We start from the raw sequence: 13,785 nt of genomic DNA on the forward strand, positions 1-13,785 counted from the left end.
AAACATGACATCTGAGCTACAGTATCAGTCAACCTGACTTCACTGATGTGAGGTCACTCACAACTATGCTCAGCAACCCCAAGTTCAAGTGCACATGGTGTTCTCCAAGACTCAACAAAGAGGCAGACAACATGTATGTGCTTCTATTTATGTAAAAAAGGGCAATAAAAATAAACATATTCATCTGTGCAGAAGAAAACTCTGGAAGAGTATGTAAGAAACTAATTGTAAGGTTACCTGTCTATGTTTAGGGGTGGAGGACTGGGGAGCAGGGATACCTTATTATAATTACAATCTTTTTTCAAACTTGAGAATTATTTATCCAAAACATCAGAGCAACTGAATTAATACAATAATGTATTAAGAGCTTGACCAAAAGACAATATATGTTAAGAATTGTAGATCAAAATATGAGCAGAAATCTTGCCAGAGCAATGGTTTTCTAAGGAAATGATCAAGAGTGTGTGCAAAGCTTTAGCTGTAAAGAAATCAAAGCACTTAAAAACTGCTAAATGGCAATCATTATCAATAACAAATTAACTAAACTATGGCACATCCATGAAAGAAATGTTATATCAAGAAAATGATACTGTAGAATACTTATGATCGCATTTACTTATGATCACATTTACAAAAGCCCAGTAAAAGGACTGAAGAGTACAGATCAAAAAATAAGCTGGATATTTTTGGGTTATGGACTTGTGGGTGAATTTATCTTCCTTTCCATACTGCATAGATTTTCTCAAACATTTTTATAACAAGAAAAATATAAAAATTATTTTTTAGAAGAACTGAAGGGAAAAAAAGAAAATGCTGTATTTTCCTCCCAAACATTTTTCAGTAAGCTTTTCTTTCTCTCCAAACAAATGGCAGACACTCTTACCGGTTGACTTTGTGTTACTTGGGTCTCTTTTTCAACAAAGGACTGGGCCCTGAGGTGTCCTGTCTTTCTAGGAGTGACTGGTCCAGCTGGTTTCTCTGAAGATTCTGAAGGTGCCACAGCAGGAACAGCTTTGTGCTGCTGAGTACTGATTTTCTCTGTTGATTTAACTTTTCTTGTTAAGTCACCTTCATCAGAGCTTTCAGACTCATCACTAAAGGGGTTAAGTTTTCTTCTTCGCTATGAAGAAAGTAGCGTAACTAGTTTAGAAAGGACAAATGCTTATGATTGTACTGTAATGGCAGAAAATTGTAGAATTTGTATTGCTCATTTCTAACTTCAAAACTGAACATAGTACACTGGTGGCAAAATTGTTAGTGGACAGAACACAAAACCTAGATTAAAGAGCTCCAAGTAAATCTCCCCACAATTCTCTCTGTCTTTGTACATCACTAACTAAGGACATTATATAAGTGCTATGAAAACCAATTAGGTACATAAGAGATTTGAGATCTCTTTAATAAAAACACTTCAGATAAAAATATTTCATTTTTATTATAAAAGTATTGCCTAAAACATGCCTAAAAACTTTGCTATGGAACATTTTCTCTATTTGCATCCAATCTAAATAGGAATGAAGTATTTTATAGACTATTTTTCTCTATTTGCACCAATCCAAATAAAATATGAAATATCTTACAAATTAAGGTAGAAGAGAATGTTTCTACATACCTTTTCTGCACAAATTTTCACAGATTCATCTTCACTTGCTTCATTTTCAGAAGTGTTCGAACTGCAACAAAGAACAAGCCATCAATATTTTACACACATCTATTTTTATTCAGTCTTCCATAGTCTCTTGCCTAACATGAAAACAAGCTCAATATAATGAGGAGATATCATCCTTGTCTTGGGCAGGCCAGTCACCATCCTAGATTGACTGGCTATCTCCTATATTGTCCTATATGTTAGTCACATCAGTTTGTCCTACACAAGTAATAGCAATCCACTACTGCAGCACTTTGTGATCCTATCTGAGAACTCCATCTTTCTTTAAGTTACCAGTCCCAGAAATACCAGACATCAATGGTATTAAAAGCTAATCTAAGGGCTAGGGATTTAGCTCAGTGGCACCACACCTGCCTTGCAAGCCCAAGGTCCTGAGTTCAATCCCCTCGGTACCCAGTACCAAAAAAAAAAAAAAAAAAGCTAGTCCAAGCCAGTGTGGTAGTGTGCCTGTAATCTCAGCACTCCTGAGGCTGAGGCAGGAGGACTGCTGTGAGTTCAACGACAACTTGGACTACACAGTGAGACCGTCTCAAAAAAAATAGCAAATGCACTAGGCTTACTAGGCCCATCATACATGATATAGAAGGGAATACTTCTTTCATCCTATAAATGAACAAAAAACCCCTGACTTCTGATGGAAGAGAATTCTTAAATCTTTTCATTCAATTTGATAAATATGTATTTACCATCAACCTCAAAACACAAAGTGTGGGGACTATAATTATTTTAAAAACGAGAAAGAGGCCTCCCTTTAAAGGGTTCAATGCCTAGTAGGAAGACCAAAGATAATACTGAATGCTAAATTAGCAAGCATCTCACAGAGAAGATGCAGATATATGTCTGGGGAATTAACAAAAGTACCATGGCTATGATAGTTGGGTTGATTTCTGAAAATACTTTTCAAAGAAGTATGGAAAAGGGCATTTAAGGGAGAAAGAAATGTAAATGTAAAACCATGGTGATATAAAGCAGCCTTGCATGTTCAAAGAACAAAATAGGATATAGATAGAATGCATTGTTCAAGAGAAGAAAATGCTAGGAGAGGAGTCAAAGGATATGTATGCCAGAAGCAGCTGAAAGACAGCCATGCGGGCACACTGCTCAGACAGCCCTGGAGTGAAGCAGCATACAACAGCTGCAGAGCCATCAGCGTCCACCGCAGCATCCGGGGGCAAATTGTCTCCAGGCAATAACAGAATTGTGCAGACATTAGGGCCTGGCCATTTCTGCCCAATAGAGGACTCTTTTAGGATGCAATCTTTCTCCCAGAGCTGCCTGGTAGGTTACTCAGAACCTGCCATCTGAGGCCATCTCTGTCCCAGCACAGTTGGTCCACAGTCAGTCACCTCAGCCACTGACACAAACTACACAAGTGAAGAATGAATTCACATAGTTACTGAGTATCTATCTACCATGTTCCGGGTTGTCGTAAAAACAGCAAAGTCCTCCTTTGTCTTTAGCTACTTCAATGGGAGAAAGACAGACAATGAATAAATTAAAATATAAACATCAAATGTGTTGGGTAGAGATAAGTGCTATAAGAAAAAGAACCAATTAGGGCCTGGGATTTAGCTCAGTGGTTCCAGCACCTCCCTCAAAACCGCAAGGTTTCAAGTTCAATCCTGGGTACCAAAAAAAAAAAAAGCACCAAGTAGAGAAAATATACTGATAAAGAGGAGTGTTTTTTTCTGGGAGGTATCAGAGTAGCTGTTATAATGTGACATTTGAAATCTAGAAGGAAGCATGGCAGCAAGCCATGCAGACATAGGAGGAAAAGCAACCGAGGCACAGCGAATGGTACATGCAAAGGCCCTGAGGTAGTACAGTGGAAGACCAGCAAAGAGGTCAAACCAAGTAAGATTGTTTTATAATACCAGGAATGGAATGATAGAGGGTATTCTTAAGCACAAGGTGTTCATCTTTATTTTCCAATATCTAGCATAGTATTTGGCAAAGAGATAATGATTAATAATTTATAAATTTGAGTTAAAAAATAGTAAAAACTTAATGTAAGAAATTCATAGCTTTATATAGACAGTTAACCACAGAGAAGATAAAATAGAAGACTTCATTTATAACCACCAAACATCAACAAAAAAGGTAAATTACCTTGGAATAAATTTAAGAAATGTACAAAATTTATATGAATAAAACAGAACAGCACTAAAGGACACAAAGACCTTAGACAAAGAGACATTTGTGCATCATCAAATATCCATTTCGTCTGACTCATAAATTTAACTCAACCCAATAAAGACAGATAACTGGGCATCAATTATGTCAGTGATTATAATATTGTAAGTAAAGTCAATTATTGAAAAATTACATTTTTATGTTCCAGTTCTCTTAAGGGAAAATATAACTAGCTCAAAAGATCTTTAAAAATCCTTTGTTTTATTAGCTTCTATCTTAAAGAGTTGCTCAGAAATCCCATTAAGCATGACTAAACAATTGGTTGAAATATAATCACACCTTTTCTTTCTTCCTTTTCCTTCAGGAGTTGAAGGGATAGACAATCCACAGTGTTTGGAAAATTCTTCTTCATCAGCATATAGAGCAGTGCTATGTAATGGAGGGTCTATAAAAGACACAGAATGTACAACTTTTAAAAGTCTGAATGTTTGCACGTATTATCTATTCCCTTATAGTGGAGTTCAAAGCAATCTTTATTTAAATGGCTGACAAAAATCAAATTACACAGGCCACCTCCCAAATAGTTTTGATCTCACAACTCAATAATAAAAAATTTAAACTACATTACCAATAAATGCATGAATTTAAAATTATAAACTTGTATTCCTGTACTAACAGGAATATTTTCATGAGATAAAAACATAAATAAATAGGAAGCCTAACATTTTCTTTCCATGCTCTTATGGAATAATATACATTGTTTGTGGGAGACCACTGCATTAATGATCAACTTGACAGGTTTAGAGTGCTTGGCCCATTCCCATCTTACAAAGTACCAAGTACACAGTGGGACTCAGTATTTGTAAATGAATGCTCCTCTTGTGGGGAAAGATTCTAGCCATCCTCACTTTTCTTATTTACTCTGGATTGCTACAGCATTTAGACAGCATAAAAATTAGATTTAATGAGACAGAACATAAAAGAAGGAGTCCAAATGGCCTTGGCAGAAAGGTATAGAAAAGAGATGCTAAGAAAAGGGTGCTTCTGTCCACTCCGGAAAGAGAAGTAACAGAAGAGCATGCAGGGGTGGGGCTTATGGCACGGGTGAAGAGCTGAGGGCAGCAGGGCAGAGGAGGTGGCCAGTAAGAGCCAAGCAGCTATTTCTTCAAACACTTCAAACTTTAGCATGATGGCGCACATTCAAAACGTTTTTTTCAGGTAACTATTTAAATACTGAACATATCAACCTCACAATTTTGAAGTTAGTATTATGCTCTGTCCTCAGCTAAGCAAAGGGATTTCTCTTTAGCTGTGAATAACAGTGAAGAGAAACGGACTAATCCTGACTTACCATATGTAACCAGTCATACAAGCTGGATCTTACAACTTAATAATAAAATAACAAAGTAATACAATTTTTAAATGGGCAAAGGGTTTAAATAGATAATTCTTCAGTGAATATATACAACTGGCCAATAAACACACTGAAAAGATGCTTGACATCATTAGTCATTAGTGAAATGCAAATCAAAACCATGCGACAGACATACTTCACATCCCTTGGGACAGCTATTATCAGGAAAAAAAAAAATAACAACAAGTATAGGTGAGGAAACTGGAACCCTACGCATTGCTGGTAGAATATGAAATGGCATAGCCACTGTGGAAAATAGCATGGTGATTCCTCAAAAAATTAAACCTGAAATTATCACATAATGCAGTAATTCCACTTCTGGATATATACCTGAAAGAGTGGAAAAAGCAAGGGACTCAAAGATATACCTGTATACCCATGTATACATCCATGTTAACAGCAGCGTTATCCATAATTGAAAGGCAGAAGCAATCCAAACGTCCATTGGCAGAAGAATGGATAAACAAAGTGTGTTGTGTGTATAACGACACATTTAAAAAAGCAATTCTGACACATGCTACATGAATGAACCCTGAAGAGATTATATGAAATTAATGTTACAAAAAGAAAAACAATGTATAATTCCTGTTGTACAAAGTACCTAGAGTAGTCAAATTCACAGACAAAAATTAGAGGATTATATTTATATGCAGACAACTAATTTTTATATTTAAAGCTACTCCTGTATTTTTATTATATCTAGCTTAACTATTGTTGCTTTCAAGTCACTTTAAGGTAAAGATTTAAAATACTAACCGGGGCTGGGGATTTAGCTCAGTGGTGCCACTGTCTGCCTCACAAGCACAAGGTCCTGAGTTCGATCCCCAGTACCAAAAAAATAAATAAAATAAGATAAAATACTAACCAAATGTTTCATATGGTTCTTCGTCTTTCTCATTTTCACTCAGCCTGCTTAAGTTCACCAAATTATCAGTAAAGTCAAACACATCAGGAGGCTGGTACTTTTGACCAGCTTTCTAAAAGTGAATAAAATCAAAGTCAGTGAACTGGCACTAACAAAGAACATCTCAAAGCTGATTTATTTAGCAAGGGTACTCTTGCTATCACTGCTGTCTACAGAAGTGATTTTACATGTTTTAGAGACACAGACTCATTTGCTAATAATCTAAGGCAGGGGTTGGCAAACCTATAAAAGACCAAAGAAAAAATATTTCAGGTTTTGGAGGCCATTAGGCTTTAGATGTGACTACTTAGCCACTGGTGTGAAAGCAGATAACATCGATGCAGCAAAGTATAAACATGGCTGTGTTCTAATAAAACTTTACTCATGTGCATGGAAATTTAAGTTCATATCATTTTCACAGGCCATGAGACATTTTTATTTCAACGAGAAAGAGAGAGAGAGAACGAACGAACAGGTGGGTGGCATAACAGCAGAGCATTGGCCTAATATGCACAAGGCCCTGGATTCAATCCCTAGCACCACCACCACCACCAAAAAAAGTATTTAACTTAAAGACTCTCTCCTAAAGAAAAACAAAACTATGACTAATTCATAGTTATGACATAATTCAGAATTATGGACTAATTAATTAACAATTTTTAAAACTACAACAGATAAATTGCTATATTTAAAAAAACGGCAAAATTTAGAAAATTACACAATTTTTATATGTCAATTATCTTAATGGAAACAAAATAAGCCTAGTGTCAGAAAAAAAAGATCCAAACTGTTAACAGAAGTCATTTTTTCCATTATACTGGAAAAAATGGGAAGAAAAAGAATATATTTCATTATAATAAATCACTGAGCTTACCAAGAAGTCTCCAAAACGCTGGGATTCCCACAAAATATTATTTTGCTTTGTCAACAGTGAGAAAATTACATTAAAATATAAAAAGATAACTTACCTCTTTCACAGAATGTGTTCCTCCTAAAGTGTTCTTTGAATATCTTGCACTATTAAACAGAAAATACACATATTCACAAAAACCAAGCAAACAAAATAAAAACACAAAGGGGAGACTTAGGAAATATTTAAATAATAAGGGAAAAGACCATTACTTGTGACCCTTTTCAACTATTAATCTTTCTAAATTACATACCTTATTAATTGTACTAATAGTGTGCATCTGGTAGAATTCAGGTTATGGCAAAATCATTTTAGAAAGCAGAACCTGTATGCCACAAAATTATGTTTTTTATCAAATCATATCACTAATGTATAAAATAACATAGCTGTCTCCTTCAGGGCCATAGAGAACTAATCCTGCTGTTGGTCCCTGAGGTCCTAATCAACCAGCAATGCCTGACTCTCTGAAGAACTGAGCGAGAGAAAGTACACTAGCATTTATTAGCCACCTAACATTGCTTCCATCTTGTGCCTGTTTCTTAGACAGATGTTTTCTCATTTAACTCTAACAGTCCCGTAATGGAGAAGCAAATGTCCTGCTGCACATATACAGTACCTGCCCAAAGCAACACACAATCAGGAAGGGAAGAAATGTCCATTAAAATCCATGTTACTTCAGATCCAGTGCCTGCCCTCTGTCCACTCTTTAAAAACTCCCTCCAGTGGGCATTAGTATAAAAAAGATAAAGTTGCATATCTTCAACATGCTTAAAATAAACAAATGTAATAATAGTGACTAAAATAAAAACTGGAATTAAGAGTGCCTGGAGAAATACATAGTATATTAATAGTAATATTGGCAGTAACAAGCGAATAGGCACTGAGTATCCTTCACATAGCAGACACTGGGACACTGCACTGGGGATATTCTGGTAGGATACAATACACAAGCTTTGACTTTAAAATATGGCATGGAGATTACACTATTATTTTTCAGATACTCATGTGTGGATATCAAAATCAGTTTAGTGTGTCTGAACCAGTATTTTGTTGAGTAACTTATTTGACATTATTTCAAACTTACAGAAAAGTTGTAAAAATAATACAAAGGTTTTCTGTGTAACTCTAACCCAGATCCACCCATAGTTTACATTTTGTCTTATTTGCTTTCTGTGTGGCAAACTAGAGACACTGCATCCCTTACTTGTAGATTTGTCAGTATGTCTTTCCTAGGAGGGAATTATCTTGCACAGTCACAGTACGGTTTCTAAAATCTAGAAATTTAACACTGACATAATTAACATTTTATCAATTACCTGTAATACCTTTTAATATTTTGGTCCCAGCCATTTAAAAAAGAGGAAATATAAGAGAACATAAATATAAGATTGAACAGGATATAATATTTTCATAAACCTTTTAATGTATGTATAAACACATGTGCACTGTGATATAAAATATTTCTGTGAATCACAATAAAGAAAAAAATGGAAAACTAGAGCAGTGATTCTCAAACTTTAGCAGGCATGAGGATCATCTTGAGGGCTTGATAAAAGAAATTGCTTGTAGCCAACCCCACCTAACCCACCCCAAACCCAATTCAGCAAGTCTGGGATGAGGTCTGAGGTTTTGTACTTCTAACAAGTTCCTAGGCTTTAATTCTCGAAACCTAAGAAGGTAGAAATAGTACTTGTTTTATGACAGTTGTACAGATTATGATTCTGAGGTTCAGAAAAGGTAAGCTGTCAGGGGTCACATGGTCAAATAACATAAACAGGACTAGAAACTAGAGCACATAAACTTCTTAAAAAATCTAAACACTTTTCAGCTGTCTGTGCTCAAAATAGTCAACAATCTTTCCTGCTTTAGGATGGGGTCCAGGTGAGGCTTCCAAAAGATAGAAACTTCTATGATAAACGTATGTAAAATCTTGTTGTATGTGCACCAGTGCATTTTAGGGGAAAAGGATGCAAATATTTCGAGTCTCAAATCCAAAAATGTAAAAGAAAAGTTAAAAAGGAGACAACAAAAATCACTGGCCTATCAGATAAAGTTTAACTTTCTTCAGCTGACCTGCAATGCTGTCTCATTCTTTTCCCATCTTTACCCAATGGCCACAGATCTAGTCTGTGTCGCCACCTCCCTTGCTGTGTTCTGCTCTAGCCCTCCACCCTCACCGCACATCTATAAACACCGCCTTCTCCAGGCTGTGTTCCCGGAGCCAGAAGAAACTCATCTCTTCCTAAGCCGACCGCAGCACCCAGAGACCCTCCGGGGCAGGTCCACCCCACGCCCTGGCTACGCTTCAGTCACTGCCAGCCCTGCCAGCCAGGCACCAGCCAACGGATGAAAAGAATTCCAGAGCGCAGTTTGCAAACTATTTTTAAATGCACGGCTCCTTTTTTTTTAAAATTTTGTTTTATTGGTACATTTTAGGTACACAATATAATGACATTCATCACTGGAAATTTCCACCTTTACATAATCTCTCTTGGTTCTTATTTTTCCCCCTTCCCCTGCCCTCCCTTCAACCCCTCCATCCCTCCTTATTTACAAAGACTTTGTTTCCATTTTTTCATTTTCTCATATTAATTCCATTCCCTTCTTTCCTTTACCCTACTCCTCCCTCTTCCCCTTCCCCTTTGCCCCTTTTCTTCCTATTTCACATTATCTATTATACCTTTTAGTCCTTATTTACACTTTCAGTTTCTCACACTAGAGAAACTATTAGGTATTTACACATGTGTGTCCTATTTATTTCACTTAAGAGTATCGCCTCAATGTACATCCATTTAGCTATAAATGTCTCTGATTTCTCATTTTTGATAGCTGAATAGTACTCCGTTTTATTTTTTTAAAAAACACATTTTCTTTATCCAGTCTCCAGTTGATGGGCTTTTGGGCTGCTTTCAAGTGGGAAAAAAATCTTCATCTGCTGTTCCTCAGACAAAGATCTCCTATCTAGAATCTATAAAGAACTTTAAAAAAATCAGACCTCCCAAATTTAAAGACCCAATCCGAAAATGGGTATCTGAAATGAACTGGCATTTCTCAAAGAAGTAGAAATAGCAAATAAACATATGAAAAATGTTCAACATCACTGGTCATTCGAGAGATGCAAATGAAAACAATGCTGAGATTCCACCTCACCCCACAAAGAATGGCTGCTATCATGAAATCAACCAATAACAAATGCTGGCAGGGCTGTGGGGAAAGAGGAACCCTGCTCCACTGTTGGTGGGAGTGTAGACAGGTGCAACCACTGTGGAAATCAGAATGGAGATGCCTCAAAGAACTAGGGCTGGAAGTCCCATTTGACCCCACTATTCCCCTGCTGGGTGTCTTCCCCATAGAATTAAAAGAATCATACCACAGTGATATATGTGCACCCATGTTCATAGCAGCACAATTTGTAATAGCTATGCACGGCTCTTTTTGATAGACGTAAGATGCCTGGCCCACCCTGGAATGCCCTTTAAGAACACTCTAGGGACAGAAGGTCAACGCCAACTGCACCCCCAGACAGAGATGAGGTTCAGCTTTCCGGTCGGTGTTTTCTAGTACAAAAAACGGGGTCTTGAAAGTAAGAGCACTGCCAACCAGCCAGTGTAAAGTTCTCCAGGATGTAAATCCTGGCAATCAGAAGGCACTCGCTCAGAATTTGCAGAATACTTTGTTTCAAGCTATTTTGAGACTTATCAACAGCACAGTACTAACATTAGTTGATGTACTTGCCTACGCCGTAATACTCAAACTAATCCTACAGCACTGGGTCTGTTACTACCCCCGTTACAACAGCTCGGAGAGGCACAGATTTTGGAAGGATAGGAAGAGAAAGGTAGTCGTTGCCCGGCGTTCCGAGGGTGGGGAGCACTTACCCTGCACGCCCGGGGGACCGTACCCGCCACCGCAGAGCCATCGCTCAGCTTTCCACTGCGTCCAGGCCAGGAAACTCCCGCCAAGCCCCGCGCTGCTCAAAGCAGCCAATCAGAGCCCAGTGGGGGGGGTGGTTCCCGCCTCTTTTCTGGGCAAGCCTTGGGCTCCTCCCCGGCCTGGAGCGTGATAGAAAACCCGGGTATAAGGATTACAGCGGAGCGGGAGTCCACGCCTCACCATCAGTCGCTGACAGGGCTTTCCCTCTGGCCTAAACGCCGCCCCAGGTTTTTAGAGCGCCAAAACTCGGAGGCCGCGTGGGCGGGGAAAGGGGATGAACACTAGTAGAGTGGCTGGGCGGGAGCCAGAAATAGGGCTCTCTAGCAGCAGGTCCCGGGCTGTAAGTTCCAGAGCAGTTGCCAAGTGCAATAGTGTGCGACATAGACTGGATTCCGGCTTTTCTCTCTCTGGTTCTTTTAAATTGTGTGAGTTAGGCATGTTATTTTACCCCTGTTTCAGTATCTTCGTTTGTAAACGAGAAACATGTAAGGCTGAGGCAGGAGAAGGATCACAAGTTCAAGCCCAGCCTGGGCGACTTAGTGTGACACTGTTTTAAAATACAAAAACAAGACAAAACAAAACAAACAAAAAACTAGTCCAAAAGAATTAAATGGAACCCTATGTGAAAATTAACTCAAAATAGATCAAAAGACCTAAATGTAAGAGCTGAAATTATAAAACTCGAAGAGAAAACAGGGCAAAAGCTTCATGACATTGGACTTGGCAATGATTCCTGGACTATGAAATCAAACGCATAGTGTGAGATTATGATAAAGTCTTGGCCGTAGGTAGCTGTAGATGATAACATGAATGCCTTTAATGCCATAGAACTGTACACTTGATGGTTAAAATGCTAAATTTTACATTACATATACCTTGCCACAGTAAAAAAAAAAAAAAAATAACGTGTTTCATGCATACGAAAGAATATAGCATAAAATGTAAAGATTAAAACACACATAACCACTACTGAATTAGGACATAATCATTATACATAACTCTTGGGGACTCCTCTGAATAGTCCCCTTATCCTTCTAAGGATAACTACTCTTCAGATTTTATATTTATCGTTTCTATGCTTTTCTACCTTGATATATCCCTAAATAATTCCTGAACAATTGTCACATATTTCGAAAGGTTTTATCATGATATTTGGTAGGTACTCTGCAAGTACCCTTCTTTACTCAAAGCTATGGTTTTTATAAGTATCCACATTGTATTAACATCTGCATACATCTGTAATTCATTCACTTCCATTACCCTAAGGATGCATTGAGTAAATTCTGCATATCACATTTTGGTTTTATTCTCTTGTGCATGGATATAGGGATTATTTTGGTCTTTTGCTATTACTGACAAAGCAGCACTAAACGTGCGTCCACATATCTTGCAGGGCACCTGTCTACAAGTTGCTCCTGGGTTCCAGTCAGTAGTGATATTATTGCTATGTGGGATATAAATATTTTCATCTTTGCATAATGATGCCAATTTTTACATTATGTTTTATAGACTGTAGAATTTATACCCCACTAGAAGTTCTCTTGTTTCCACATACTGTCAATACTTAGAATTTTTCAAGACTTTTACATTGTTAACTACTTAGTGAGTTGAAATGGCATTCTATTGTTTCTAATTTGCATTTCCCTTAAGTAAACCAACTTCTCATTGTTTAATTCATTCCTGTTTCCTCTTCAATGAAATTCGGGTTCACTGTACTCAGAAATCGTCTGGGCAACCGCCATAAAAGAGTAAATCACCTCTGCATAAGGAAGTTCCCAACTGATGGGTTCAGACAGGGTTCCTGGAGCCAATGAAAGCTGTCACCCTAGGGGAGTGGGTAGGTACCAGCTCCATTTTCTGGGAAATGGAGTTCAGTCAAACCTTTTCTGCCTGCAGCTCTGAAAAAAGAAATGACTCAACTGTTAAGACAGGAAGGAATTCAGCACTGGGGGAAATAACAAAAACTCAACAGGTTTAAATAATAGAAGGAATTTATGAGCATATGTTCCTAAAATGTCCAGTAATGCCTCAATCTATAGGATGAGTGGCAAGGTCAGTTCAAGAAGCAGGGCTCAGAGTCCATTTGCTTACCTTCCTTATATGTCATTTTTTTCTCTCAAGCAGGTTCTTTGTTTATCATCATCTATTGGATTTACTATGATCAGGCATTGTTCTGAGCATTTAGTATCTATTAACTCATTTAATACCCTTAATAATCCTGGATGCTGGAGGACATGTGGGTGGTAGTGGATCCTTAAGTTATATAAAATGCTTTCATGTTTCTTGCTCTTATAACACAAACTATAAAAAATAATAAACTACAAAACTTCATGCATACTTGGGATGAACTGAGTGGCTAGGCACGGACACTTTCCTAGAGAAATGCATCTTCCCTGTGGAGTTAGTTGATATATTAGTTGCATATTTTGGAATTATTAGCTTGATGTTTAAAGGAGGGTATTATTATTTATCTTACTGGATTATCATAAAGATAAGAGGTCAATGATATAGAGGTCTCTAGATACATAGAAGAGCTTATCTTTGGTGCCTTCTTTCACTTCTGCTTTTTCCTAGTGGGCATTTGTTAAATTTTCTGTTCACCACTCTGTCCACCAGAGGGCAGGTAAAGAAAGAGACTGAAGGTGAAAATGTAATTTTAGAACTGAGCTACTCATTTTCAGACCTTATCAATATTGATTCAAAGCCAGTTTAAGAAGATTAGTAATAGTTGTTTTAACTGTCTTCCTTTGCTTGTTTTCTCCCTTCACATGAATTCTATTCACCCATAATTTATCAAGCCCTGTCCTATAAATTTCTCTTAA

General features: G+C 37.5%; 1 protein-coding gene across 2 annotated transcripts in view; it reads right to left on the reverse strand.

Moving 5' to 3' along the window:
• The window catches only part of Cenpu (centromere protein U), a 41,233-nt gene extending 30,218 nt beyond the window's left edge, over positions 1 to 11,015 (reverse strand). For both annotated transcript variants that reach the window (XM_004853007.3, XM_021264992.2), the window contains exons 1-6: positions 10,909 to 11,015; positions 7,089 to 7,137; positions 6,082 to 6,193; positions 4,142 to 4,247; positions 1,613 to 1,673; positions 884 to 1,120 (exon numbers count right to left, since the gene is read on the reverse strand). In XM_004853007.3, coding sequence (XP_004853064.1) covers positions 884 to 1,120; positions 1,613 to 1,673; positions 4,142 to 4,247; positions 6,082 to 6,193; positions 7,089 to 7,137; positions 10,909 to 10,949 — 606 coding nt within the window. In that variant the 5' untranslated portion in view covers positions 10,950 to 11,015. The remainder of the gene's footprint in view (positions 1 to 883; positions 1,121 to 1,612; positions 1,674 to 4,141; positions 4,248 to 6,081; positions 6,194 to 7,088; positions 7,138 to 10,908) is intronic.
• Positions 11,016 to 13,785: the final 2,770 nt, after the last annotated feature.

This window comes from Heterocephalus glaber, unplaced genomic scaffold (genome assembly GCF_053883595.1).
Source record: "Heterocephalus glaber isolate CG9 unplaced genomic scaffold, H.glaber_assembly_v1.0 deba00001461, whole genome shotgun sequence".
Classification (NCBI taxonomy): Eukaryota; Metazoa; Chordata; class Mammalia; order Rodentia; family Bathyergidae; genus Heterocephalus; species Heterocephalus glaber.